The following is a 25,429-nucleotide window of genomic DNA, read 5'->3' on the forward strand; positions in this document are numbered from 1 at the left end:
TTCAAAAAGTCCTCCCTAAACAAATATCAATGCCTATACTTGTCAAATGAAAGAATCAACATTCTCAATGAGAATTTCCTGGCGGTTCAGTGGTTAGGACTCTCGCTCCACTATTGGGGACAAGGGGTTCCACCCCTGGTCAGGGAACCAAGATCTCACAACCTGTGAGGCGCAGCCAAAAAAAAAAAAAGTAAAAAAACCAAAAAACATTCTCAAGGGATCATGAGATGCCTGCCTGCTCAGTCAGGAAGAACGGTTTACTGTGAATATTTCAAAGAATAGCAATGAAACCTGGTGCCTTTCAATAGCCCTGCAAAGTGCTAAGTGCTGGCATTCCGTTCCTGCTCCTAGTTGTCACAACTACCGCTCTATTGCCCCAAGCGACACACCACCACCTCTCTTCAATCCTATGGCGAGGTACCAAATTTCTCGTCCACTGCCGAGGCGTTCCCGCGTTGGTTTGCGCGCCATGGCCTTCGGGAGGGCGGGCATCCCAACAAGCCACGACTGGCTTAAGTCGACGTCGCTCTGCTGTGAGCTGCTGAAAGTCAGCCAAGTCAAACTGATCTCGCGGGGAGGCACGGTCCTGTCGGAACCTGTGATTGGCTGCGACTAAGGGCAGGGCCGCGGGCGCGCCGCCTCGTGAAGCGTGGGTTGGTTGGAGCTGCCGTCAGTCAGCGGGAACAGACTTCCCCCCTCTCTATTTGGCCTACTGCGGGCGAAAAATTCTCAAGAATTTCCAGCAGATTGAGCCAGTGGCTGTTGTAACTGCTTGCCTCAGAGATTGAAAACATCGGAGAAGGCAGTCTTATTTACAGAAAACGCCTCTCCCGCCCTCCATTAGCTAATTGAACATTTTCCAGGGATATTGCCATCACGAGGTAAGAGGTTGGAGAGTGCACTTCATTTATGTTAACCGTTTATAGTATTATTTACAGGAGGGGGCATGTCCCATTGCTCCCAATCCGCGGAATGGAGAGTAAACTGGTTCCCCAGGGAGAGGAGGGGAAATGTCCGTTTAATTTCTCCAGCCCCTTCAGTGCATGCCCAGCGGTCACTGTCTGGGTTCGCTGTGCACAGCTTTCTTCCGTTTCGAGGTCTGGAGCAGCATGTTGGGGCGGGGCCCACCTCGGCTGAGCCACCCGCTGCTGGCATTTTCTGCGGAGATTTTACGTTCCGCCTGAACTTGGCCGGAAGGCTGGAGGCTCCTGCCGGTGAATATGCTGGACCGGGATGGAAGGAGGCAATGGAACTTGGAAGGAACGACGGCTGGCGTGCTGCAGTTCATAGGGTCGCAGAGTCAGACACGACTGAGCGACTGAATTGAACTGATAGAGGGGAGGAAGGGGCTACCAGCCAGCGCTTCCCTTCAGCGAAGCCTCGAATCGCCCCCCGCCTCGCCTCAACCTGCCGGCCGGAGGATGCTGCGAGTGTCAGCGCCTTCTCGCCGGTGCAGCGCCGGTCGGGCTGAGGGAGACGTGGCGACACCCGGAATCTGTACGCAGCGAGGGTGGTTGAGAGGCGGAGACAGGGCGGCGGAAAGTGCTGGAGGGAACCCAGCCATCTGCAGTGCCCGCGGGCTGCGCCGGCCGGAGGGTGTGTTTCCTGCCGTGTTTCGCCCTGGTCATTCATCTGTCACGGCCAGCCAGCCAAGCCCAGGATCCCAAACTGTCCAAGGGTGAGCTTTTCAGGGGATCGGAGCAGAGAAAGATGCAGAGCCCTGGTTGGTGTCGATCTGAGGACGTGGGTTTTGCTTTGCCAAAAGAGCACTGTAATCTCAAGGCCTTCTGGCCCTTGATGTCTTTTTTAGCAGCCGCTGTCTGTAGATTAGAGATTTCACGTGAGGTGACAAAGACGAGGCTCCGGGTGGCAATAGCCAGGGAATTTGGAGTCTGTAAAGTTCACCGGCCTTTCTGAGCTTCAGACTGGAAATGTGCAGCAAGGCCTCTTCAGTCTTTTGCAGCCCCTTCGCCTGTGCGGAGGAAAGAATGAGGTTGTCCGCGGTTTCAGAATGAGTAACTAAGGTGACAGATTGTAATGGTCTTGAAAGATAACAGTGGCCTCTTAGCCTAGGAAAAAAAACACTCCACTGTGTAATAAAATATATCAGTTATAATTTTTCAAGATTTTTTTTCTTGCAACCTTAGTCACTTTCTATTGACCACCAACTCAAGCACCTACTTGACTGGAGGCTTAAGAGAAGAGGAAGGAAGAGGGGAGAGATGTTAGTGATGTAGCATAGAATGTAAAGGAAAATCCTCCTTTTTTAAAAAAAAATTAAATTTACTGAAAATTTAATGTATAGATGTCAACATTGTATTAGGTACTATAGAGGAAATGAAAAATACACACCTTATACTTAGTTGTTCTGGAAAATTCTTAAATGAAGGTTTGGAACATGGTTCTGTGAGTTGTATCCATGTTAACTGAAATGTTTTAAAAAATATTTATGGAATTAGAATAATGAATACTTTTCATTGCTCCCTTGTTCTTTTCTCAGTTTGCACATCTAAACATATGTTCAGGTCAAACATAAGGGGAGTCATTCAGGGTTTCTCTTGTTGGTTTTGTTTTTTCCTTCATTTAGACTAGTACATTTTCTTTCCCTTCCTCCTAGCAGGGTACTGATAAAGAGGATACTGGAGTCCAAATTTCCTGAGATACATTCTGGAGGTTTCTATAATATTTGAATTTATTGTGATAAATTGGTTGTTTTTTTTGTAGAGCCATTAAAGAAACATTCTAAGAATATTAAAATTACCTGTGTTTCCATTGTGGAAGTTATTGATAATGAAAATACCTGAGTGCCACTTTATAATGGGCAGATATGAATACATTCTTAAACATTTTTGCTAGAAATATAAAGCTAAGCAGGTTTGAGCAGTACTGATCCTTAGAACTCCTGAGTAATTTTGGCATGTGCTTAACATGACATCAATAAACTGCCCTTTTGACCTGCTTTCAGCAGTCAAGAGCAGTTTAACTCAAATCCCAAGTGCACCCTCCTGCCAGGGACCGTGAATGCCTCCCTATTCCAAAAATACATTTGGCCAGCTCTGAGGTATTTAAATCATTGCAGGATTATAAAATTGGAATAAGATGAAAGTATAAAATTGGCATAGCAGTCTTGTAGTGGTATATGTGGCTTTTCTTCACCACTCAGTTCAGTTCAGTTCAATTAAGTCGCTCAGTCGTGTCCAACTCTTAGCGACCCCATGAATCGCAGCACGCCAGGCCTCCCTGTCCATCACCAGCTCCCGGAGTTTACCCAAACTCATGTCCATCTAGTCGGTGATGCCATCCAGCCATCTCATCCTCTGTCATCCCCTTCTCCTCCTGCCCCCAATCCCTCCCAGCATCAGAGTCTTTTCCAATGAGTCAACTCTTCGCATGAGGTGGCCAAAGTATTGGAGTTTCAGCTTCAGCATCAGTCCTTCCAGTGAACACCCAGGACTGATCTCCTTTAGGATGGACTGGTTGGATCTCCTACTGCTATTATTTTTAAACAAAGTGTATACCTCAGAAGTTTACCAAATGCATTTTTTCCTTTTCCTGATGCTTTTCACCTGAGATTTCCTACACTCAGGCTGTGGCTTTTTAACCAGCACTCTTTTGTGGAATCTCAATGTCTACTCTTGCAGACTCTCAACTTATTTCATTTAACCCTTTTTTCTGAGAATCCCCCCTGCTAGTCAGTATTATTAAATCAGGAGTCAACTTTGTTCAATAGAGTTCTGTGTCAGAATCTGATACTTTAATCAGATTAACCAAAGCATTGAGTCAGAGGAAGATGAAGGCCTGGTCACACAAATGAATGTGAGAAAGGAAAGTATTTTTGCTAGTAGAATATGGTGTGTCACGTAATGTGTTCTTGGGCTCTTAGTTCATTTAAATTTTGCTTTGACATTTTGTGTCTTCAAATGGCTTTCAAGCAGAATTACTTGTGCCCTTTGACTCTTTTGGGTTACTTTGACTTTCAAAGATTGAATATAACTGTTAAAAGGAAAATAAGCTAGGCTTGATCTCTGATTGAGAGACTGACATAAAGGGTTCCTGAATAACTATTTTTGGCTTGCAGAAAGATAAACACATGCCAATTTTTAATTCTTCAACTGACAATAAAAGATTTTTTAGGTATTTATCAATTTGTTCTCAGCTCTTTCTGTTATAAAGAACACTGATTTTTTTTTAAGACTAGTTTTTTCCCCCACATTATAAATTCTACCTGCTAATCAGTGTCTAATCATTTCCATGGGCATCTGGAGAGCTAGGGGAGGGGAGTGGCAATAGCGGCTGATTGGTAGTTTGAAGCTCTGAAGGAAACTTCTTGATGTGTAAGTTTAATTCAGAGTTATTAATTAGCTTGGGAACAAAGTCCTCTTTGAACTGTTTTCTTGGGAACATGAAGATTAGTATGATTTCGTTATACTGCATTTAGCAAAGGAGACGGAACCACTTCTTTAGACACTCCCTTGCTTGCATAAATGATGCTGACCTAGTTTTGTAAACTGGTAAACTGGGTTATGCTTCATGTATGCCAATAGCCAATAATAGGCCTTAAAGTAAATATTTTCCTGTGACTATTCTGCTCTCTTTCTGAGATGATTGTGCAGATAAGGAATGAGGAAGGAGGCCAAGTTGAAGACGGATTTTAGTTTATGTAGGCTTAAAGAAACTGCTCAACCTGCATTTTTCATTCTTAAGTAATGTTTACAGTAGATGCATATTGCCTCATGTGAATGCAGCTCTGTTCATTCGGAGGAGAGAGTGAGAAATGACAAGAGTATCCTAGAAGAGCTGCAGGGAAACTATTCAGTATTTATTAGTTTGTAAATCTAGAACTCTTGTTTAAAGTACATGTGTGACTGCAAAATGACCCAAGGCTGAGTATGGTATACATGCTTTCAGATTGAAGCCAAGAGAATAATAGTACTTTGCTAATTTCTGGTGTACTCTTCAAATGTGAATGTTTTCTGATAAACATTTAAAGCTTTATTTTTCCTATAGTGCAAAGCTGCCTTGTGAATTATCTCCATCAAGAATTAGTACTTAGTTCTCTTACTTGCAAGATGGTATTACACTTTGAAAGTTCTCTACAAGTTCACCTTTATTTGACACAGTTTTTGTTTTGGAATAAAATACAACCTTCAAACAGAACCAAAGGAATAAACTTTTCTTTTTATTTTGGTAATGGAATGCATTGTTTCTCTTTGATACTTGATAAAGAGGTACTGTGTCTCCTCCACCCCCAATAATGCAAAAGAAGTGAGTTTCAGACTTTAATACATGATGTTAACTAAAAGGCCAAGAAGGAGCAGCCTCCTAAGTCTTTCATGACCTATTAATTATTTGGGAGGCCATCTTCATTCTAAATTCTTAGAAGGCTGCGCTCATATGTCTTCCATTGCTTAGATTTACAATGGCATTCTTTGGAACCTCATCCTTTCTTTCTACTTCTATTTACTTACTGAAAGGACTAACGGTTCTTCCTATACATAACTAGACTGATTTCCAAAAATTTGTTTGAAAATGATTGTTCAAAATCTGTAATACATTTTCTTATAGATGCACTCAAGCTGGGCTTTTTGTGTGTGTGTGATTGTGCCTTTTGGGGAGATACATTTTTTTCAAATTTATTTCTTATAGAGAGATAATTCAAACATACAATTAAGAATAATATAACACCTGTATACCCTCCACTGGCATTATCAAATGTTGATATTATGCATTTTTTCAAGTTGGTTTTTAATTCATAAAGTAATAGAATGAAATACTTTGGAGATGAATTTCTGCTTAAACCTTATTTGTATGCAAACTGCCAGCAACACAGTCTTTCCTGCAGGGGTATAGGAATTCCCCCAGCCAACAGCCAGGGGAGGCATTCGGATGAGCCTCATATGTTAATGTAAATGCATAGATCGGTGGCTCATAAAAAGACTTCTTGTCATAAATGCAGTTTCCCCTAATCTCTGAGATCACACACGTCAGAGTTACTTTTTATTTGTGCCTTTGGTGGGTGTTTGCATGAGCCAGTTTATATTAACCAGAGTAATAGAATATGTAAAGTTCAATAAGTTGAGAAACCTTAAAACAAACAGAACTGATATCCAAAATTGTATCTATGCTAAAACTTGGGCACTCTCTGAGTACAGAACTATCATAATGTTAGGTAGTTAGAATAGGAAAAAGGAGTCCAGATTGGTGGTGACTAAAAGACAAGGAAGGGAAAAGCCTGGAAAGTAGAACAAAGGAAGGTCTGAGGACTGGAGTGAGGACCTCAGGTAGAACAAACAGCACTCCTGGCTAGCCCAATTTACATAGGGCAGCCCTGGGGGGAGGACAAAAAACATAAAAAGAGGAGCCTAAAGGGCTCGGGGTCTCTCTCTCTCTCTTCTCTTTGCATCTTTTGGGTCGGCATGCCCTCATGCCTCTAGGATGTATTTTCTTTTATTTTCTAAATAAAACTGAGCTGTAACACAGAGCTGTAACACTGATCAGTCCGAGAGCTGTTAACACTGATCTGTCCCGAGAGCTGAGACACAGTCTGTCCGAGGGCTTTAACGTCCATGGCTTCAATTTTTTGTTATGATGAGACAGAACTGAGGAAATTACACACTCCTACAACAATAAATATTCTAATAACCAGTTATTTTTTTTCTAATTTCTACTCTTGTAAGAGACTTTGTTATTGTTAATATTTGCTCCGCCTTTTCTTCAGAGCAATGAAGTTGATGAAGGGAAGACTATTTATTTACACCTGTTTTCTGTATTCTCCCTAATCAAAAGTGTGGGCCTGCCAGAACTGCAGCTCGGCATCACCAGGGAGGTAGTCTGAAATACAGCATCTCAGGCACCACCTGGCAGACTGAATCAGAATCTACATTTTAACAAGATCCCCAGGTGATTGTAGGTTAAAGCTGTAGAAGCACTTCTTCTATGTGACCTGTGCACACTGTAAAGTTTTTATAGAATTTGAACACTGTGAGTGGGTGGGGTAGGTAAATCGATTCATTTTTGAACCACTATTCTCAGGAGTAGGCTGTTAAGTGCCACTTTCTTTACAGACTTCATTCTTGGTAATATCTAACGATATATCAGTTGTATTTGAAATTACTGATGGAGTGTCTCTGTCTCTCTTTCTACTCAGTTGCATCATTTTTCTGGAAGGCATCCCATTATTGTTCCATTGACCTTTCTCTCATTCCCGAGCCCTCTGGAGTTATGTCAACAGCTGCCTTACTTACTTTGGTAAGAAGTGGTGGGAACCAGGTGAGGAGGAGAGTGCTGCTCAGAGCCCGCGGTCTGCAGGATGACAGGTGGGTGATGCCCACGTGCCACAGCTCCACTTCAGAGCCGAGATGGTCTCGCTTTGATCCTGATGGTAGTGGCCGACCAGCTACCTGGGATAATTTTGGCATCTGGGATAACCGCCTGGAGGAGCCAATTCTGCTGCCGCCCAGCATTAAGTATGGCAAGCCAATTCCCAAAGTCAGCTTGCAGAATGTGGGCAGCGCATCACAGATTGGCAAACGGAAAGAGAATGAAGACCGGTTTGGCTTTGCTCAGCTGACCAATGAGGTCCTGTACTTTGCGGTGTATGATGGCCACGGTGGACCTGCAGCGGCCGATTTCTGTCATACCCACATGGAGAAATGCATCCTGTACGTACAATGATACAATGATTTTCACTCTTTGCAGTTTGCCTAATCCTTCCTGTTTAAACTTAAACCTTTTGGCTGAGACAGCCACTGTTAAGGTAGTTATTTGATTGCTTTCATACTATGTTTATGAACAAGCAGTAGCTCAAGCATGCCATTAATTGCTGATGAGTATTACCATTTCAGAAATCTGTATGTTTTAACCACTCTCTTGGTGAGAGCGTTGACCAGAATCTACAGCAGTTGTGATCATTTCAAGGGAATTCACATAATAAAGTACATGATCTCATGTACTATGAGAATCTATGAGAAGCACTTATTCTGTCTGTGCATGGCACTTAGTGCTTCAATAAATAGTAATTATTTTTTAAAGTGGTATGAATAGCTTTGAATACTTGTTGAAAATAGCTTTAGAAGATTGGCAAAAACATGGGGAAAATGCTTTTAAAGAGGGTGTTTTGGAGCTCTTTAAAAAGTTTATTTACTACAGTCAATATTTACATATTTTTGAGTATCACACTACTTCTAGAATTAAAAGAGGGGGAGAACATGTAAGAGTTACGACCATGTGACTGTTCTTCCCAAGCATAGTTATTCATGGTGAAGAAAATAGCTCAGTCGTGTCTGACTCTTTGTGACCCCCTGGACTGTAGCCTACCAGGCTCCTCTGTGCATGGGATTTTCCAGGCAATAATACTGGAGTGGATTGCCATTTCCTTCTCCAGGGACCTTCCTGACCCAGGGATCAAACCCGGGTCTCCCACATTGTAGACAGACGCTTAATTATCTGAGCCACCAGGGAAGTCCCTATAGTTATTCATACGTTCATCAATTGATTTATGTATATTTTGCATTACTCCACGAAGGAACTCAGTGGCTTAATTTAATATAAAGGAATTCTTGACCTTTCAGGATTATGATGGTGAGGATTAATATCTTTAGACTGGAGACTTAGGCTTTTATTTTATTATTTTTAGAACTTATCTCTGGGCCTGATTCTTTCTCAATTTGATTTATTAATATGTGGATCGTAAGCGTCTGAAAGGCTTCCCAAGTGGCTCTAGAGGTAAAGAACCCACCTGCCAGTGCAGGAGACTTAAGAGATGTGGGTTGGATCCCTGGGTCAGGAAGATTCCCTGGAGGAGGAAATGGCAACCCGCTCCAGTATTCTTGGAGAATCCTACGGACAGAGGAGCCTGGTGGGCTTTGGTCCATAAAGTTGCAAAGACTCCCACACGCAAGCTTCTGAAGGGCAAACCTTGGAGGTCCATTGTATGGAGTGACTCTGCTAGCTGGAGGGACAAAGAGAAAGGCAGGAAACCTATTGTAAAGTGATCGCCCTCTTTTTTTCTCTCCCTGAAGGGATTTGCTTCCTAAGGAGGAGAACTTGGAAACTGTGTTGACCTTGGCTTTTCTTGAAATAGATAAAACCTTTGCAAGGCACGCCCACCTATCTGCTGATGGTAAGTAAAACAATCTCATTCCTTAAAGTCCTTGGGAATTTGGGGTAAGAAGGAAACAATTTAAGCCTTTCAGGGGTGGGAATTTTAATATTTATTGTAAGGATGCTTACATTGAAAATGACTTTTTAAATAATCATTTTAAATGTTGTTTGGAATCCAAAGCAGGGGTAGTATCTCACATTTAAATGAAACATATTAGAGGTTGTTTTAGAAATTGAAGCTCCAAAATAGATCTGATGTTGAATTTTGATTTTAAAAAGATTAAACATTAAAAAAAATCTGTTTGTTCATTTGATGAACAAGAGGCATGTACTATGAGAGGGTTTATTGTTTTTGTTTTTTAGAGGAATCTGATGAACGACTATTGAAATTTGCTACAGGGTAATCTCAGAGTAGTTGTCCAGATAAGAAAATTGCTAATTAGTCTCAAAAGGACAATGGTTAATATGCACTACTTTGTGAAATTAGAAGGAAGATATTTTTTCTTCCACTTCTTAAAAAAGCTTGATCTTGCAGCTTTCCTATGGTAACTAGTTGACATTTTTGTTTTTATTTGTTAAACACAAGACTATAACAGCTGAATTTTAGAATTTGTGTACTGGATGTCTTTATATTTTGAAAAACAAATGTCTCTGATTTTGACTAAATTTATTAAACCATTTCATGAAAATGTAGCTAATGTTTTCTAGTTAGCTGGCCCCCAAATTTATTGCTTATAATTTTTTAATGCTTCTACAGCAGTGTGCATATAGACCTCATAACTGATTTTAAAATGAATCATGCAATATTCATCTGTCTTTTGTTCATCCTCTTGTTTAAAGGAGGTCAAAGCTCACCACAGCAATGTTATCTTTGTAATTTTCAGTTGGAGTGTGTAGGGCTGGAAATTCTCCCCATTTTACAGATAAGGAACTGAAACTCAGAGAGAGATAAAAGGTCAGTTGGAGAGTTAGGGCTGGGATTTTCCTGGCACCCACCGTGGCCTCTCTCATGGGCATATTTAATGATGAGTATTAGGATGACTCTAGGATGGCTTCATTTGCCATCTTAAGACACTTTCTTCTCTTTTTCAAGACCTTTATCACTGTCATACTTCTCCGAAAAGCTTTAGAGTCCACTCTTATTGTTCAAGGATTTATTTTCTCATTTGTAGATTACTTAGGTCCATTTTCTCTCTTTCATTCCTTTGGACGTTTTTCCCCTTCCAACTGGCTCCTGAGCTTGTGAAAATATGAGGTGAGAGAGGGTAGGTTTTAGCATAAGATTCTGTTCTTGTTCCTAATGGGTAAAACATACGAAGGTGAAGAGGACATTAAAACACTTTCTTATAGTTTTATTTTCGTAACTCTGAATACTGGTATGCTCTTATTTCATTTATAAGCAGGTCGGCTGTATCTCACACCATGAAGTTTATCGGCAGGTGGTGTGCCCCAGCTGTTGTGTAAACAGGTAGAGCTCACTGGGCAAGGTTTTCAGAAAGGAATGTTCAAGTGTACCTTGGAAATGGTGGCCAACAATAAAAAACCATTAACCTTTCATGGGTGTAGGCAGCCCTTTGTGTAGCATCTAATTGATAAAAATGCTTAAAACAGTGATAGATTTGGTATAAAATGTGAGAGAACTCCTTTCATTTATGAAATAATAAATACAGTTAAAGGGAATTTTGAATTTAAGGAGAGAATTGATCTAACTTGCTATCTTAAAAGAAATTTTCTACAGACACCTTTCTCACATCAGTTTAGTTGTGCAAAGGAATGAATAAAATAGTTCTTCACTTCTAATAATTAAATGAAAATGTATTCATTTAAACTTAGTTCCTCTGTCATAATTTTTGAGTTAATGATCTCAGAAATTTCATAAGATATTTTAAAGTTTGTTTTTCATTTAATGGCAATTTGCTTACAAGTATAATGGAGCATGACAGAATGATGGTTAGCGTACTACTAAAAGAAAAAAAAAAATCTATTATGACATTGTCCTTCTTGAATTTTATTTTGGATGTATTCTTATAGGTCAATTAGTCTCTGTGGTTTTCTTTTTTTAAATAAGTATTTTGAGAACAATTTTGAAATTTATTCTTAATCAGTTGCCAGGCTTTCAAAGATTTCAAAAATTGGCTTTTGATATTTGGGGCTTATTTTATCAAATATACTAAACTTTTCAATTTGTGGATTTAAAAAGAACATGTACCACTTCAGAATTATTATTTAAATTAAAAAAAAATTTTTTTTTACTTTTTAGTAGAACTGAAGCAGTATCAGTATTATAAGAGTAGATAATATTCTTTTTGGCACAGCTGTGGGTAGGACCAGTGCTAGTTAAATAAAATTGTGAAGAAGTGCAGTTTGCCCTCTCCAATTTCTTTCACCTTTTCTTTTAGCATCAGCTCCACTTGGCCTCACTGAACCCTTTCTGTGAGCAGCTTGAGGGTAGGGACCATGGCTTATTCATTTTTGAATTTCTAGGGTTCAACATTCTGCATAGAGTCTGAAAAGTACTCAATAATATTTGGACTAAACTAATCTCCATTGCTTACTCTTTATTACCAAAGTAATTATAACTTATAACTTGACTGTCCTACAGCCAATTTAACTAAATTATTTAATATATATATTTTTATGTGTTACCACTTCTGGGGGGATTTGAATTTTGAGTAAGGAAAGCTGAAAACAGATTGGTTAAACCTTAGGAATGAATCACTAATGGTGGAATTTCAGGTAGGGAGGAGTGCCCCATGTCATACTATTAGCTTTCTCAAAAGAAAGTGAAAATAATAAGGTGACAATAAAACATACTCATCTTTTTAAGACTCATCTAAAGCTGTCATATCTGCATAAAATACTTCAAGCTTTCTCATTAGCATTTAAAATATTTATTATTTCAGTTTTAAATGAGGGTAGTTTGAGGAGAATAAAATCAGAATACCATTTATCAAGAAATAGCCCTTAAGAAATTGCTGGCTATCTTTATTGATTTGTTGTAGATGCATTTTGAATTTACCCTTATTTACAAATAGCTAATTTCATCATCATCTTTGAATATTTTGTATTCATTTTATACCAGTCATGTGTATTTTTACAGCTAATGAAATCAGCCAGTAAGTTCAAATGATGTCTGCCCATTAGTTTATTGTTTAATGGACAAACTGTCACTTAAACCAGATGGTAGAAAACTTAGATGATATCCTATATATCCGATAAACTCTTCAAAGTGTTTCTAGATTACTTAAGATTTGAAAGCAACAAAGCTCCCCAAGAGACAAATGGATCAAAGAAAGAAGACGCTCTGACGTTCAGAGTGGGAGACGTTGGTGGCAGTATTGTGAGTCTTGTTGGAAACTTCCCTGCTCTTCGTATTATTTGATCTCTTTATGGAAGAATTAAACTAAAAAATAACCAGTATGAGAAATGCAATGTGTTTGATTACCCTTGTTATGTTGGAGGCAGCCAAAAGCAAAAAATAGGGACAGCATTGGAGAGATACTCTTATTGTGCTGTTACTGCTTCAACTCGTTCCTCTGATTTAGTGTTTATGATTCATTCATGTCTAGAACATCTTTTTGGTAAATATTGTAACTGTATTTGTTTATCCATATTGTTGACACAATTGAATAATTTCTGGGTGGGGGAGGTTATACTTAGAAAAGTACAGCTTGATTCTTTATGTTGCCATTCAAAATCTTGATCATTTTTTCTTTTGATATATTGACCTGCAACACTGGGGGAAAGAGAGAGCTGCAGAAACTCCCATTTTATGAATTACATAAAATTGTAAACATTTTTTAGCACTCAAGAGCCTTGCTAGCTTTTATTTAAACAATTAAATTAATCATTCTATTCAGGAAATACCGTCTAGATCCTAAAATCCCTGCATTTACCATTAACAAATAAGCTACTCCTTGTATCTGGTATAGGAGGTGCTTTGATTCCTTTTGATTTATATTTTAATGCTAGCAGTTTGGTAGTATACTGTAGTTTATATCCTCTCTAGTATGCTCTAGTATGCTATACAAATTATTCAGAGCTCTACCCATGAATTTCCCTTTTGTTACTGGGACAATTCTGATACTGATACCAAACAAATTTACAGTGTATTTTTTTCAACTCAGTAAAGGTACTGATTTACTCTTCAAGACTAATTGGCTGAGCCTGTGTGTATGTCACCACATATGTGTCTTGGTGCACATACATTTGTATATGGGCTTTCCTACCTTGGGAAGACACAAAACTAAGAAGTGTTATTCTGTGATGAAGAAAACAGACTCAACTACAAAATACCATCAACTTGGTCAAACTGAGTTTTGAAATCATTGACTTGGCATCTCCTGGAATATTATGTAATTTGCTACTGAACATTTCACCAAAATAAAAACCCTTCCCCTTATTTTGCAGCTCTTTCTCTACCCTTCCCTGTGTTGCAGGTTTGTAATGTTTGAGCACAATTCCTGGGTGAATTTCCTATTTGCCTCTGTGCGTGTTATTTGTGGCAGAGAACTGTGCCTGGTCAGCAGCTCTAGACCTGGAGCCCGTGGACACTATATGCTGGGCTTCAGTGGAAAGAGAGATCTGCTTAATTTTGTCCCAGGTGAAGGAGTCCAGCGGTTCCTAGCCTGGACTACTGGAAGGTTCCCACATCCTCTTTGTCCCATTAGTTGAGATGACTTGCAGTAGAAAATGTCCAGTGAGTGTTAAGAACTTATTGAAAGATGTCTTAGTTTTATAATTTTATTGTTAAGGAAAAAAGTGAGAATTTTTACTCCCATGTTAAATGTTAAATGAAACTAAATGCTGATTTAATATTTATATTCTTAGATGCTTAGCAAACCAGAATCAACTGTTTAGAAAACTTTCCCATAAATCCTGGGATTTTGGAACTGTGAAGTTGGGTTGGTTAAAAACTCAAATTCTTTTAAATATCTAGGTGGCAGAGCCATGGATTATAATCCTAAATGGCTAAATTTGAAGTTTTTCATTTATGAAGTATTAACTCTTTTAAGGTAGCCAATTAAAAAACACTTGGAAAAAAGCTGCCACTTACATTTTAAAGAAAGGAGAGGAACATTAAACTCCCTGGACAAGTAGCATCTGAGTAAATGCCTATGTTTTCTTACCAGGCTCTTCTAATCATTTGACAAGATTACAGGGGTTCAACTGTAAAGATTCCCTTATACAATGTTTTATGAAACTCACAATTTAACATTTGTAATATAAACATCACTGATACTTACACTGAAACTTTTGTGTTGTACAGTGACAATATATAATCTACTTTACTATTGCCACAGTGATATTACTTTGGCACAGCAGTTCCAAAATCAAGAGATAAATGGGAAGATAGTGCAATTATAAATGCTACTTCTCAGTAAATTCAGCATGAATATAGGAGATTAAGCAGGGTTTATTCATTTTTTCCCCCATTTTACTTTTCTGATTAAAGCAGGCATTTTAATACATTGATTGGGAAATATATACACATATATCTTTCCAAATGCATTACTGCTGTTTTAAAAATTGTCTTAGAAAAAACTGGAAAGACTGAGCCTCAATCAGTCAATAGCATTTCATTTTTCTTAAATCTGCCTTTGAAGTCAAAATCATCTTTAGATGAGCACCTGAATATTTTACTTAGATGCTTTAAAGGATTAACCATGTTACTGAAGATAATACCTGCTTTAACTGTTACCTTTTTAGATTTTTTCAATTTGCTTTACTTTTTAGTCTACTTTCACAGTATTCTCTTTGACAAGGCTCAATGCACCCTCTAAAGTCAACAAATAGTGAAGAACTTAGGGAGACAATTTAGAATAAACTAAAGAAAGATGCAAAAATGCTCTTTGAATTGGATGAAGGAAACAGCTATGACCTCAGGCCAAGCTACATGTAATTTTGTTATCAGTCAGGGGAAATTAACATTCTTGGAATGCTCTGGGCCGAGGCGGTGACCACAGGAGCAGCACTTGGCAGTACTTTCCTGCATTTGGGAACAGACTGATTGTTTCAGATCCTGCTGGAACCAGAAGTGTGAACTATACCAAGTTTATGGGAAACGAAAATGAATTTCATTCCCTGCCCTCCAGATTTTCTCCTAATATAATGATGGCTGTATCTTTGTTTTACATCTGGGGAGGACAAAGATAATCAAGGAAAGAATATGAACCTTTAACCATTTTAGGATTTCTTTTTTTTTTTTGGTGAACATTTGTAAAATTAAAGCAGTTATAGAAGGAAAGAATATAAAATACAATTCTTAAAGAGCCAGTGAAACACTTGACATATCTTGCTTAGCCTACTAATTGATAATAGTTTCATAGGATGGGGGTAAGAAATGGAAGAAAAAAGTTGAGTGCGTAGATCACAGAAAAGTTGGCTTGCCTGAATGGGCTCTGTAGACCTAAATCACTCTGCCTTATTAGCCAATCTAATTAAAATGTATTACTTTTAATCCTGACACCTGATGTACACACAGAGATGTCAGAATGATAAATTCGAGTTCTACTTTATATAAATAGAAGCCATTTGGAGATAGTGATGCATTTTTTACCAAATTAGGTTAGCAGCTTTTTCTGTTTGCATAGAGCCTTGTTACTGAATTAAATACTTCTTTTTCTGCATGCTCTTACTTCCATAGTTCATTTGCATTTTATTTGCATAGCTGTAGTTAAATTAGAATGATACATTTCAGCATTAGTTTAACATGCCTGTGTTTTATTTTGTAATAAACATTCCAGATCCAATCATTTGATTGTCACTGACTTGTACTCTTCTTCATCATTTGCAGCAACGCTTCTGACCTCTGGGACTACTGCAACAGTAGCCCTATTGAGAGATGGTATTGAACTGGTTATAGCTAGTGTTGGGGACAGCCGAGCTATTTTGTGCAGAAAAGGAAAACCTATGAAGCTGACCATCGACCACACTCCGGAAAGAAAAGACGAGAAAGAAAGGTACCACTTCCACTAATCGCTCTATAAGGATGATATGTATATAGTTCAAAATAGAAATAAAACCTTGCATTGTAAACTGACTTCATGCTTAAGTTTAACCCTTGGTTTTCTGGGTATCACATCATAGTCTTTTTTAACTTTTTTTGACCAGGATTAAGAAAATGTGGGGGGTTTGTAGCTTGGAATAGTTTGGGACAGCCTCACGTGAACGGCAGACTTGCAATGACAAGGAGTCTCGGAGATTTGGATCTTAAAACCAGTGGTGTGATAGCAGAACCTGAAACAAAGAGGATTAAGGTAAAAAAAAGACTTGCAAACACCTGATACACAGGCACGGAGTGAACACAGGATTGTCTCCAGCTGCAGGCTTTCTTGGAGGCCTTCATTGAAGCCTGTATGACTTCTGAAAAGAAGTGATTAATGGAAGGAAAGATAAACTTTTCAGATAAAGTAAGAAAGATACTTCTTTCCTGGCCTTATATATGATGAAGTGTTGGCTTTGTTTCATCCTGCTATGGAATTTGCCTGGAAGCCTGGTTTTACTGCCCTTCCTCACCAGCACCTCATCATTCAGCATCACCATCATTTGGAAGATATCCTGACTTCCCTTTTCCACCAAGCCAGAAAATCACCCCATCCCTCTTTCAAGGACATCTTCTGCTTGCTACTAATCATTGTCCCCCTTACACTGCACTTCCCCCAGCACATACCTTAGTGGTGAACTGATACTTTACCTATACAACTCCCAGCCTGCTCTAGTACCTAACACATTATATATAAGGATAGGCTCCCGGTAATGGCAGCAAATGATTGTTAATTTATTGAACAGTTTTATGTCTTACAGGTGTCCCACTTATGTTCATTTCATCTAACAAATACTTCTATAGCAGTTTACAATGTGCTGGGCTCTGTTCAAAATAGCCACTCCTATCCCATTTTACACAGAGAAAACAAATCTGAGCATATACAATTCAACTTACCTATGTTTTCCCAGCTGAAAAATAGAGGTGGGCTTCACACCGAGGAGGTCTTAGCCATTACATTAGGCTGCCTCTCAGCATTTAGCTATCTGGCTTCTTCCTCCATGGTGTTACTAAGTAAATGTTAGGTTTGTCCTCCATGATTGATGCTAAATGTTGCTGTTTTTGCCCTAAATGGAGGCCTGTTTTCACTCTGTTTGTCTGTAAGTTCTGAAACACAGATGACTACTCTGTAAACAGAGAAAATCACTGAATTATGAAGATTATTCTAAGGCCAAGTCTAGTTTGTAATTCTATACGTTTCGTTCTGATTGCAGCTACATCATGCTGATGACAGCTTCCTGGTCCTCACTACAGATGGAATTAACTTCATGGTGAACAGTCAAGAGATTTGTGACTTTGTCAATCAGTGCCACGATCCCAATGAAGCAGCCCATGCAGTGACTGAACAGGTAACACAGCAGAGCTTCTGCAAGAAAAATCCCTAAGTGGGAAGGAGAGGACAAAGCCAGGTACAGGTCTTGGTGCAGCCAAGAGGGGCTGCCACTGTCTGGAGATTTCTTTGAAATCATGTGTTTTAGCTTTTAGTATTACAGTAAATTTTACACTTGACCCCATAGTATTAACAATTAAAATTTTTTTTTTGCTGGTTCTCCCAAGTAGTTAAGTAAAATTAATCTGTCAAGAAAATGAGCTATGTTTATTTTTGGCTTTGTACCTATCTTGAAACGTTAGTAACATCAATAGTAAATTATAAAATAGCAAGTACTACGTGTCAGACACTTTTCTGTTCATATGTATTTAACTCATGTAATCATCATAGTAACCCTCTGAGGCTGGAGCTAGAACTAACTTGTCTTTACAGAGGAGGAGAGCAGAGGCACTGTTACATTCCAGAACTGGGCTTCAAACCCAGATAGCTGAGCTCTCAGTCCAACCACTAGATGATTTGAAACTAGACTGCTCCATGTAAATACCCAATATGAAAACACTATGGTTAAAAAACATACACTATAGCATAATCAACTTCTTGTTTTTAAAAATGGGTGCATGAAAACAAATACATAAAGGTATATGGATGAGTGGTGTGTCAGTGAGCCAATTAGAGCTAAAATTTGGAAGCTATATAATATCCAGTGTAAAAAAAAATGTAAAACTTCCATGTTTTAATATTCTATTTGGATAGATAGCTCTTCTAAGTTCTAGCCATCACTAATCATTAGAGGCACACTTTAACTCATACATAGAGCTATTTTTGCATTCCCAATTTTTACATTTGCAATCAGGGAGCCAAATGTGGCCCAAACTTTTAAGTGCTAACATTTGGAATTAAGATATAAGATCTTACTTAAAAAGCATTATTTACTTGGAAACAGATCGATAAGCATGAGTTATTCACTTGGTAACTATATATGCTCATGAAATTAAGAAACAACCCAATTCTTGTGTATGACCACTTCTTTTTTAATTTCAACCACTTGTCTTAAGATATGTATTTTCTAACTTACCAGGGCATACTATGCCTCATCTGAGTACTATTACTCATTTAATACTTACCATAATCAACTAATTTAATTTACATTCACTTTTCCATGTTTTAGAGGGAGCTCTATAATAAACATTCTGTATATATTTGTTCACATTTATTTCCTTTAGATATTACTTTCTTAGGTTAAGTTCATCAAAGCAAAATTGTTAGGTAAAAGAATATACAGCATTCTGAAGCTTTTAATAAGCTTGCCAAATTGCCCTCCAGAAATACTATCCATGTTATACTTTTCACTGGCATATTTTATAGTTTCTCCAAATTCTTATCATAGGTAATATCTTGCCAATTTGATAGGTGGAAAAATCAAATTTTAGTGTTTTAAATTTGCACCTTTTTTCTTTGTTAGTAAAGCTGTTGTGTAAAAATTTTCTTTGTTTTTAGGAACAAAGCATTTGTTCCTAAAATTGACTTATAATTCTACTGTGGAAAGTATAGTTTATGCCAATTTTCCATTTTGTATGAACTGTAGTAAACTATCTTATAGTTTTATATCTTTGTATACTTCCATTTCTTTTTAATTTTTAAATTTTATTTATTTTTGGCTTCATTGGGTCTTCATTGCTGCACACAAGCTTTCTCTAGTTGTGGTGAGCGGGACCTATTCTTCACTGTGGTGCATGGGTTTCTCATTGGGGTGGCTTCTCTTTTGCAGAGCACAGACTCTAGGTGTGCAGGCTTCAGTAGTTGCAGCACACAGGCACAATAGTTGTGGCTCATGGGCTCTAGAACATAGGCTTAGTAGTTGTGGCAAATGGATTTAGTTGCTCCATGTTACGTGGAATCTTCCTGGACCAGGGATTGAACCCAGGTCCTATGCACTGGCAGGCCAGATTCTTATCCACTGTATCGCCAGGGAAGTCATCCATTTCTTAGGTTATAATTTCTTTAAGCTAAATTCCTAGAAGAATTGCTAGGTAAGAGCTAACATTCTCTGAATCCTTAAACTTTCATTCAGTTCAGTTCAGTTCAGTCACTCAGTTGTGTCCGACTCTTTGCGACCCCATGGACTGCAGCATGCCAAGCTTCCCTGTCCATCACCAGCTCCCGAAGCTTGCTCAGACTCATGTCCACCGAGTCAGTGATGCCATCCAACCATCTCATCTGTGTATAACCTTGCATTAGTCCCTATGCTAAATGCTTTATGTGTATTTTCTTCTTCAGGAGCTACATATCTCATACCTTATTAGTTCACTGGTGCAATTTGCCAAAACTGCTACAATGGTATTTACTTTGGGTCATTAGTTATCCTATCACAATCTAAAATTTTAAACTGTGGGCATTGATACCTAGGGAAAGAATCACAAGCCACTGTGAAATAACTTGTAACTGTGTATTAAACTAGTTTGGCCTTCCAGGAAAAGGCTGATTTCTTTTTGTACGGATCCTGATTTCCGTTGTTCATTTCTTCCTTCCTGCCATACCTTGCAGGCAATACAATATGGTACTGAAGATAACACGACTGCAGTAGTAGTGCCTTTTGGTGCCTGGGGAAAATACAAGAACTCTGAAATCACCTTCTCATTCAGCAGAAGCTTTGCCTCTAGTGGACGATGGGCCTGATTGCTTGCTGGGACTTGGAGTTTCTGTGCAACAGTTTTTCACTGAGTGTATCAAGAAACTGATTAGATTTAAAAAGTGAACTGTAAGTGGTGACCCTAGAACTCACTAGACCAGTACATAAATCAACATAAACTTAGTAACCATCTACATAGTAGTTTTTCATAAGTACCTGTGATATTTATGTTCAGCTAACTGTATATACTCAGAATAAATATGTGGAATTCAGATACTGTGAGTGAGCCTCTGCGTTAAGTGAGCAAATGAAACATGGTTTTGATACACTTGCTGAGTGTTAAATTTCTAATTTTTAAAACTTTTAAGCAGCTGTGAGCTTCTTTTGATCATTTCTAATCTTTATTCATTTGACCAGGTTCTTGCCTTCAAGTTCTTCAAAACTAGTCAATATTTTGATGGCTACTCAATGTGTTATCTGCAAGTGTTTACTATATTTTGTATTCTGCATCACTTGCTGGTGAACTTAACAATACAAAAGAAATTAATTCGGCTAACATGACACTGTTAAAATGTATACATATGTACTACAGTGCACTTAGATATTTCAGCTGTGTCAGCAGGTCTCCCCTATGTGTGCTGTACTAAGTTGCTTCAGTCATGTCTGATTCTGTGCCCCTGTGGACTGTAGCCCTCCAGTCTCCTCTGTCCATGGGATTCTCCAGGCAAGAATACTTGACTATGTTGCCATGCCTTCCTCCAGGGGTCTTCCCGACCCAGGGATCGAACCTGCGGCTCCTGCACTGCAGACAAGATTCTTTACCTCTGAGACACCAGGGAAATCCCAGGTCTGTCTTGCCCCCGCTCAATTCATTCCTGTTCTTCTGTAGCTAATATATAGCTGTGACTATTCATTCATATCGGAAAAGAATGTCCAATAAAGAGTTCTTTGGTCAAAGCTATACAAAGTACATCTGATAGTATCAGGTATTTTGTATGAAGTTTCTATTTGTTATCTCTAATCCTGAGTTTTGTGTTCTGTATATAGTCTGTTTATATCACTTTTTGTATACAGTAAGCAAGTCCTTAAAGGTAATTTGTCCTTAAAGATAATCCCACATTGACTGATAATTGCTACAGACATAGCTTGAGGTTTATGTCTTCTTTTTCTAAGACTCATAAGAAAGAATAAATCTTAAAGCATTATCTATTTCAGCTTGCTATGTAATTTAGGGGTGTAAAACTATATTTCCTTATATCTGTGTGTAAGTTTACTGTTAAAATGTGAATCCCTAAATATGTGTATGCAGCAGTTTATTTCTGCAGACAGTGTAAATTTGTTATATGTAGGTGTATGTACATATGTATATTTTGGACTAATGGAAAATGAAAGGGAACAATCTTTTATAGCTCCTTCACCAGTTAGCTGTAGATTATTGATACATTTATCTCTAAGAACTCTTGACAAACTGAGGGAAGTTTTGTAGTGGAGAACCAATGGTTACTGGCAGATAGGTTAAAAATTATCGTAGGAGATATTTTGTGGTAGGTAACTTATGTGGAAAAACCTAGGAACAGAACCAGCATGTTGAAGCTACATTGTTATATAGTAATTTGCATATAAAATAATAGGATGTGAGAAGAATGCTTAAATGTTAAGAAAGATGTGGAGTTTTGTTGTAGAAACAAAAGAAATACCAAAACTTTAAAGTTGATATAATTTAAACTCTTAGTTTTCTGGTTGATGTTTTTTTCTTCTTTAAGTTTTACTCAAGGCTTATTAGAAGGAATAGGACACAATATATTCACATCTTCTCACCTTTTTGGGAATAGAAGAAAATAAATCTTGAGCTTTCCTGCCTGTATTAGTTAGGAATTGTCCTTTGGAAAAAAGGGTATGGGAATTTTTCAAGGAAGAAAAAAATTTTCAAGAAAAAAAAATTTTTTTTTTTCAAGGAAGTTTGGTAAAAGAAAGGAAAATATTACAAGAAAGAATATGGTCTTCTATTCATTGCCTGGAAAGTGAGGAACCAAAATGGTCTAAGAAGACTGGAAAACTTTCTCCCTCTTTCTGTATAGGGTCCTGGGACATAAACATGGAGGCTACATTTAGGAGTATGAAGGGTTTCCAAACTAGGAGGCTAACAGAAACTCTGAAGCACAAGATGACCTCCTAAAAATGTAGGTTTTATTTTTGTTTTGAATTCTTCACTTTGCTGTTCCTCTCTTTTACTTTAAAAAAACAGGGGTGGGAGTGATGTTGTCAAGTTCAGAGGTCTAAGGGTCACTGATCCATTGGGTGGATAGCCAACTGTGACAAAGAAGAATTTGTAGACTACATAGGCCTTGGTCTGGGGTGGAGTTTGCTCTGATCCCCCCTGAAAGTTTTTAAGACCTGAAACTAGTCAGCTTTGACTACAGCATAAAAACACACTGCTAATTGTTTTTTAAGCCACAATGTTAAAGTATAACTTTTAGATTATTGTAACCCATAAAAGATAAGCATACATGTATTAGGCTTCTAAGTCTATTACTGAAAATTATGCAAATAATGGAACAAAATGACTGTTCTAAATAGTTTTTTTAGTTATAACTGTGAATTTGCCATGTGGCTATTACCATGTGGGTATCGGTATGGTGTAAATTATATTAATGTAATTAAACTTAAATCAATCATATTTATGTTTGCCTTTCATTTATATGTAGTATATAAATCATCTTTCTAAAATGTGTTGCCAAACTTTATTTGCCATCATTGATTTGGCAAAATATTCTTAAAATCCTTGTGATTTTCCACAAGTATAAATTAAGTACTTTATATATTCAAGTGTAAATGGAATCCTGCTTTCTATCAACCATTTGCTACAGACCCTTGTGTTAAGTGCTTCAAAGTTTTATGCATTTTTTTCTAGAGAAAAAAAGAGTTTTGGTGGAATCAGTTTTGAATTTCTATACTCTATGATGGAAACATTTCTCAAGTTCCATTTAAAAAATTACTTACTTTGAAGAATTGTTAGCATGTAATTTAAATAGAAATTATTTTTCAAAGTTGAATTTTATTTTTTTAATGAATCTTGGCAGAGAATGAGTAGGCCTATGTTAACTTTTCAGTATCAAACAGGATATTTAGTTTCCTTTCAAAGAGTGGACAAGGATTAAATTTCATGGTAATATGATAGACAATAAGAAAATGCTTCAAGGTGGGGTGGGGGAAGGGATAGATAAAGTTTAGTATTGAACCCTTAAATACAAACACTTACTTGTATTTTCCTTTAGCACTTAAGTTGTTCATATACCTGCATCTGTGGAAAGTGACATAAAATCTTGGTTGGGTTACATTTTATTGTATTTACTAGATTCACTTCTCTGGATGAGTTCAACAGAAATAAAAACTCATGTATTTAGAAGCCAGACTGTGATGGTCTGCCTGTTGCTTTTGGCATCTGGAATGAGACCGCCTGACTCTCTGGCAGCTCCCTTTGGTTGTTAGATTGTTGAAACGGCCCATTGATGGTCCTATTGAGCGTTCCAGGCTGTGAAATCATCATGTTGTTCCATCTCCAAGAATGACTCATCCTTCACTGGATTTCTGTATAGAATTTAACATCTTGCTGTGTCCCAAATTAAGTTCTGCCAAAGTGCTCTTGTGTACATTGGTTTTATAATTTCCTAAAGTACTAATTGGGTGTATAGCACTTCTGTAGTATGTTGATGTAATTGCTGCTTTGACCATTGTTTTGAAAGTATGAATTAGAATGACTGTAAGCATACTAAAATCATATAACAGTGTTTAAAACATTTAAATAAAGTACATTCAATAAACACTTTTAAAATCCAACTGTGTTTGTTTGGCATCCACACACTCCAATATATTATGTGGCCTTGTGAACACTGATATAAAGGAGTCAGTGAATGATTGGGAAATTTTTTAGCAGCCAAATTCTGCCTGTTTGCAAAATTAACATGAGACTCTTTGAAAATATTATATATACTTATTTATTCAAATCTTTTTGATTTGATTTAAAACAAGGTTTGTCTCTTGCATTTCCCTCATCCAAAAATATTTGTTGGTACATCAGAAGAAAATGGTCGTGAAGATTTCTACAGTATTTTGCCCGTGGTATATTTCACTGCAGCATCTCCATGTATGAGAAACAAATGTTCAGTGGAAATTCCACAAGTAAGCAAGTTTTAATGTCCTCACTGATTGAATAAAATGTCATGGTTGCAGTCTTTTGTCACAAGGATCTCCTCTAGAGTGTCCTCTGAAAGTAACTTGGTAAACACCATGGTAGCAGAGATCTATTTCATTTTGTTGAAACTCCTGACCAAGAACTTTTTATACTTTTAGCAATGAGGATAAAATGTTTGTTGAATCATTAATGTTTATTGAATAAGTGAATTCATTTCATTAATTAATGCACTGAATTACATTTTCATTAATTTTATGTTAGTGGGGAAATGGGCATTAGCTATTTTAAATATTAAGCCATACATATTATTTAATGGTGAATGAATAGTATTTAACTTCTTTCCATGTTTCCCTAGCCTGTGTCAGTTTTGCCTTGTAAAGGATGTTAGTCTAAGTATGGTACAGAATTTTGTTCTGAATAAAACCTAAGGAGCAGTGCTGCGTGGATGACTATAACCTTACTTCTTTAAAAGGTTGAGAAAGGGAAATGATTATTAAGGATCTCTGTGCTATTTTCTTTTGCATATATTATCTATTTTTTTTATTTTTCATTTTTTGCTGCAATGTGGTACATGCAGGATCTTAGTTCCCTGACCAGAGATCAAACCTGCACCCCTGCAGTTAAAGTGCAGAATCTTAACCTTTGGACTGCCAAGGAAATCCCTCTATTATCTCATTTAATCTTTTTTGGGGGAGTGGAGTGGGGAGAATATTTGTGAATAGTACAGTGTAGGTGTTTAAGAATATGGTCCGTAGAGTAAGAAAGACTTGGTTTTGATTATTTAATCTTAAAATCTATTCAAGGAAGCCTTTCTAATGATCATTTTTATAGATGAGGAAATGGAGCCTTTAAGTAGCTAACAACAGCAAGATCTAATCCAGACGCTTTTGACTTTAGAGTCTTTCTTCTATCTTACCATACCTCCCTAATAACAAAAGCAAAACTAATTCACTGCTATCAAACATATTAACATTCACCTGCAGAAGGCTTTCTGGTGGATGTGAAAAAGTCATCAGGACATGATCCAGAAACTGAAGTGGATGAATGAACATAATAGAGACAGTAACTGAGCATTTGTCACCTAAGACTAGGGTAGAGAACTAAATTATGTCCAAGCCAAAGGAGTATGAC

At 37.7% G+C, this 25,429-nt stretch overlaps 1 protein-coding gene across 1 annotated transcript; it reads left to right on the forward strand.

The window, feature by feature from the left end:
* Positions 1–699: 699 nt before the first annotated feature.
* Positions 700–20,378, forward strand: PPM1K (protein phosphatase, Mg2+/Mn2+ dependent 1K). The gene is made up of 7 exons (XM_070372166.1): positions 700–881; positions 7,148–7,661; positions 9,021–9,121; positions 15,899–16,064; positions 16,223–16,361; positions 17,362–17,496; positions 20,022–20,378. Exons 2-7 carry the CDS (start codon positions 7,222–7,224, stop codon positions 20,151–20,153), a joined length of 1,113 nt encoding a protein of 370 aa, XP_070228267.1. The 5' UTR covers positions 700–881; positions 7,148–7,221; the 3' UTR covers positions 20,154–20,378.
* The last annotated feature ends 5,051 nt before the right edge of the window (positions 20,379–25,429 follow it).

The sequence above is a fragment of the Bos mutus genome, chromosome 6 (assembly GCF_027580195.1).
Source record: "Bos mutus isolate GX-2022 chromosome 6, NWIPB_WYAK_1.1, whole genome shotgun sequence".
Taxonomy (NCBI): Eukaryota; Metazoa; Chordata; class Mammalia; order Artiodactyla; family Bovidae; genus Bos; species Bos mutus.

What these genes read in the sequence shown, in the direction of transcription:
- PPM1K (XM_070372166.1), top strand. Translation starts at nt 7,222, where the DNA reads ATGTCAACAGCTGCCTTACTTACTTTGGTAAGAAGTGGTGGGAACCAG. An exon ending in CACATGGAGAAATGCATCCT is followed by an intron (nt 7,662 to 9,020) that starts GTACGTACAATG and finishes CTCTCCCTGAAG; the next exon opens with GGATTTGCTTCCTAAGGAGG. An exon ending in CGCCCACCTATCTGCTGATG is followed by an intron (nt 9,122 to 15,898) that starts GTAAGTAAAACA and finishes CATCATTTGCAG; the next exon opens with CAACGCTTCTGACCTCTGGG.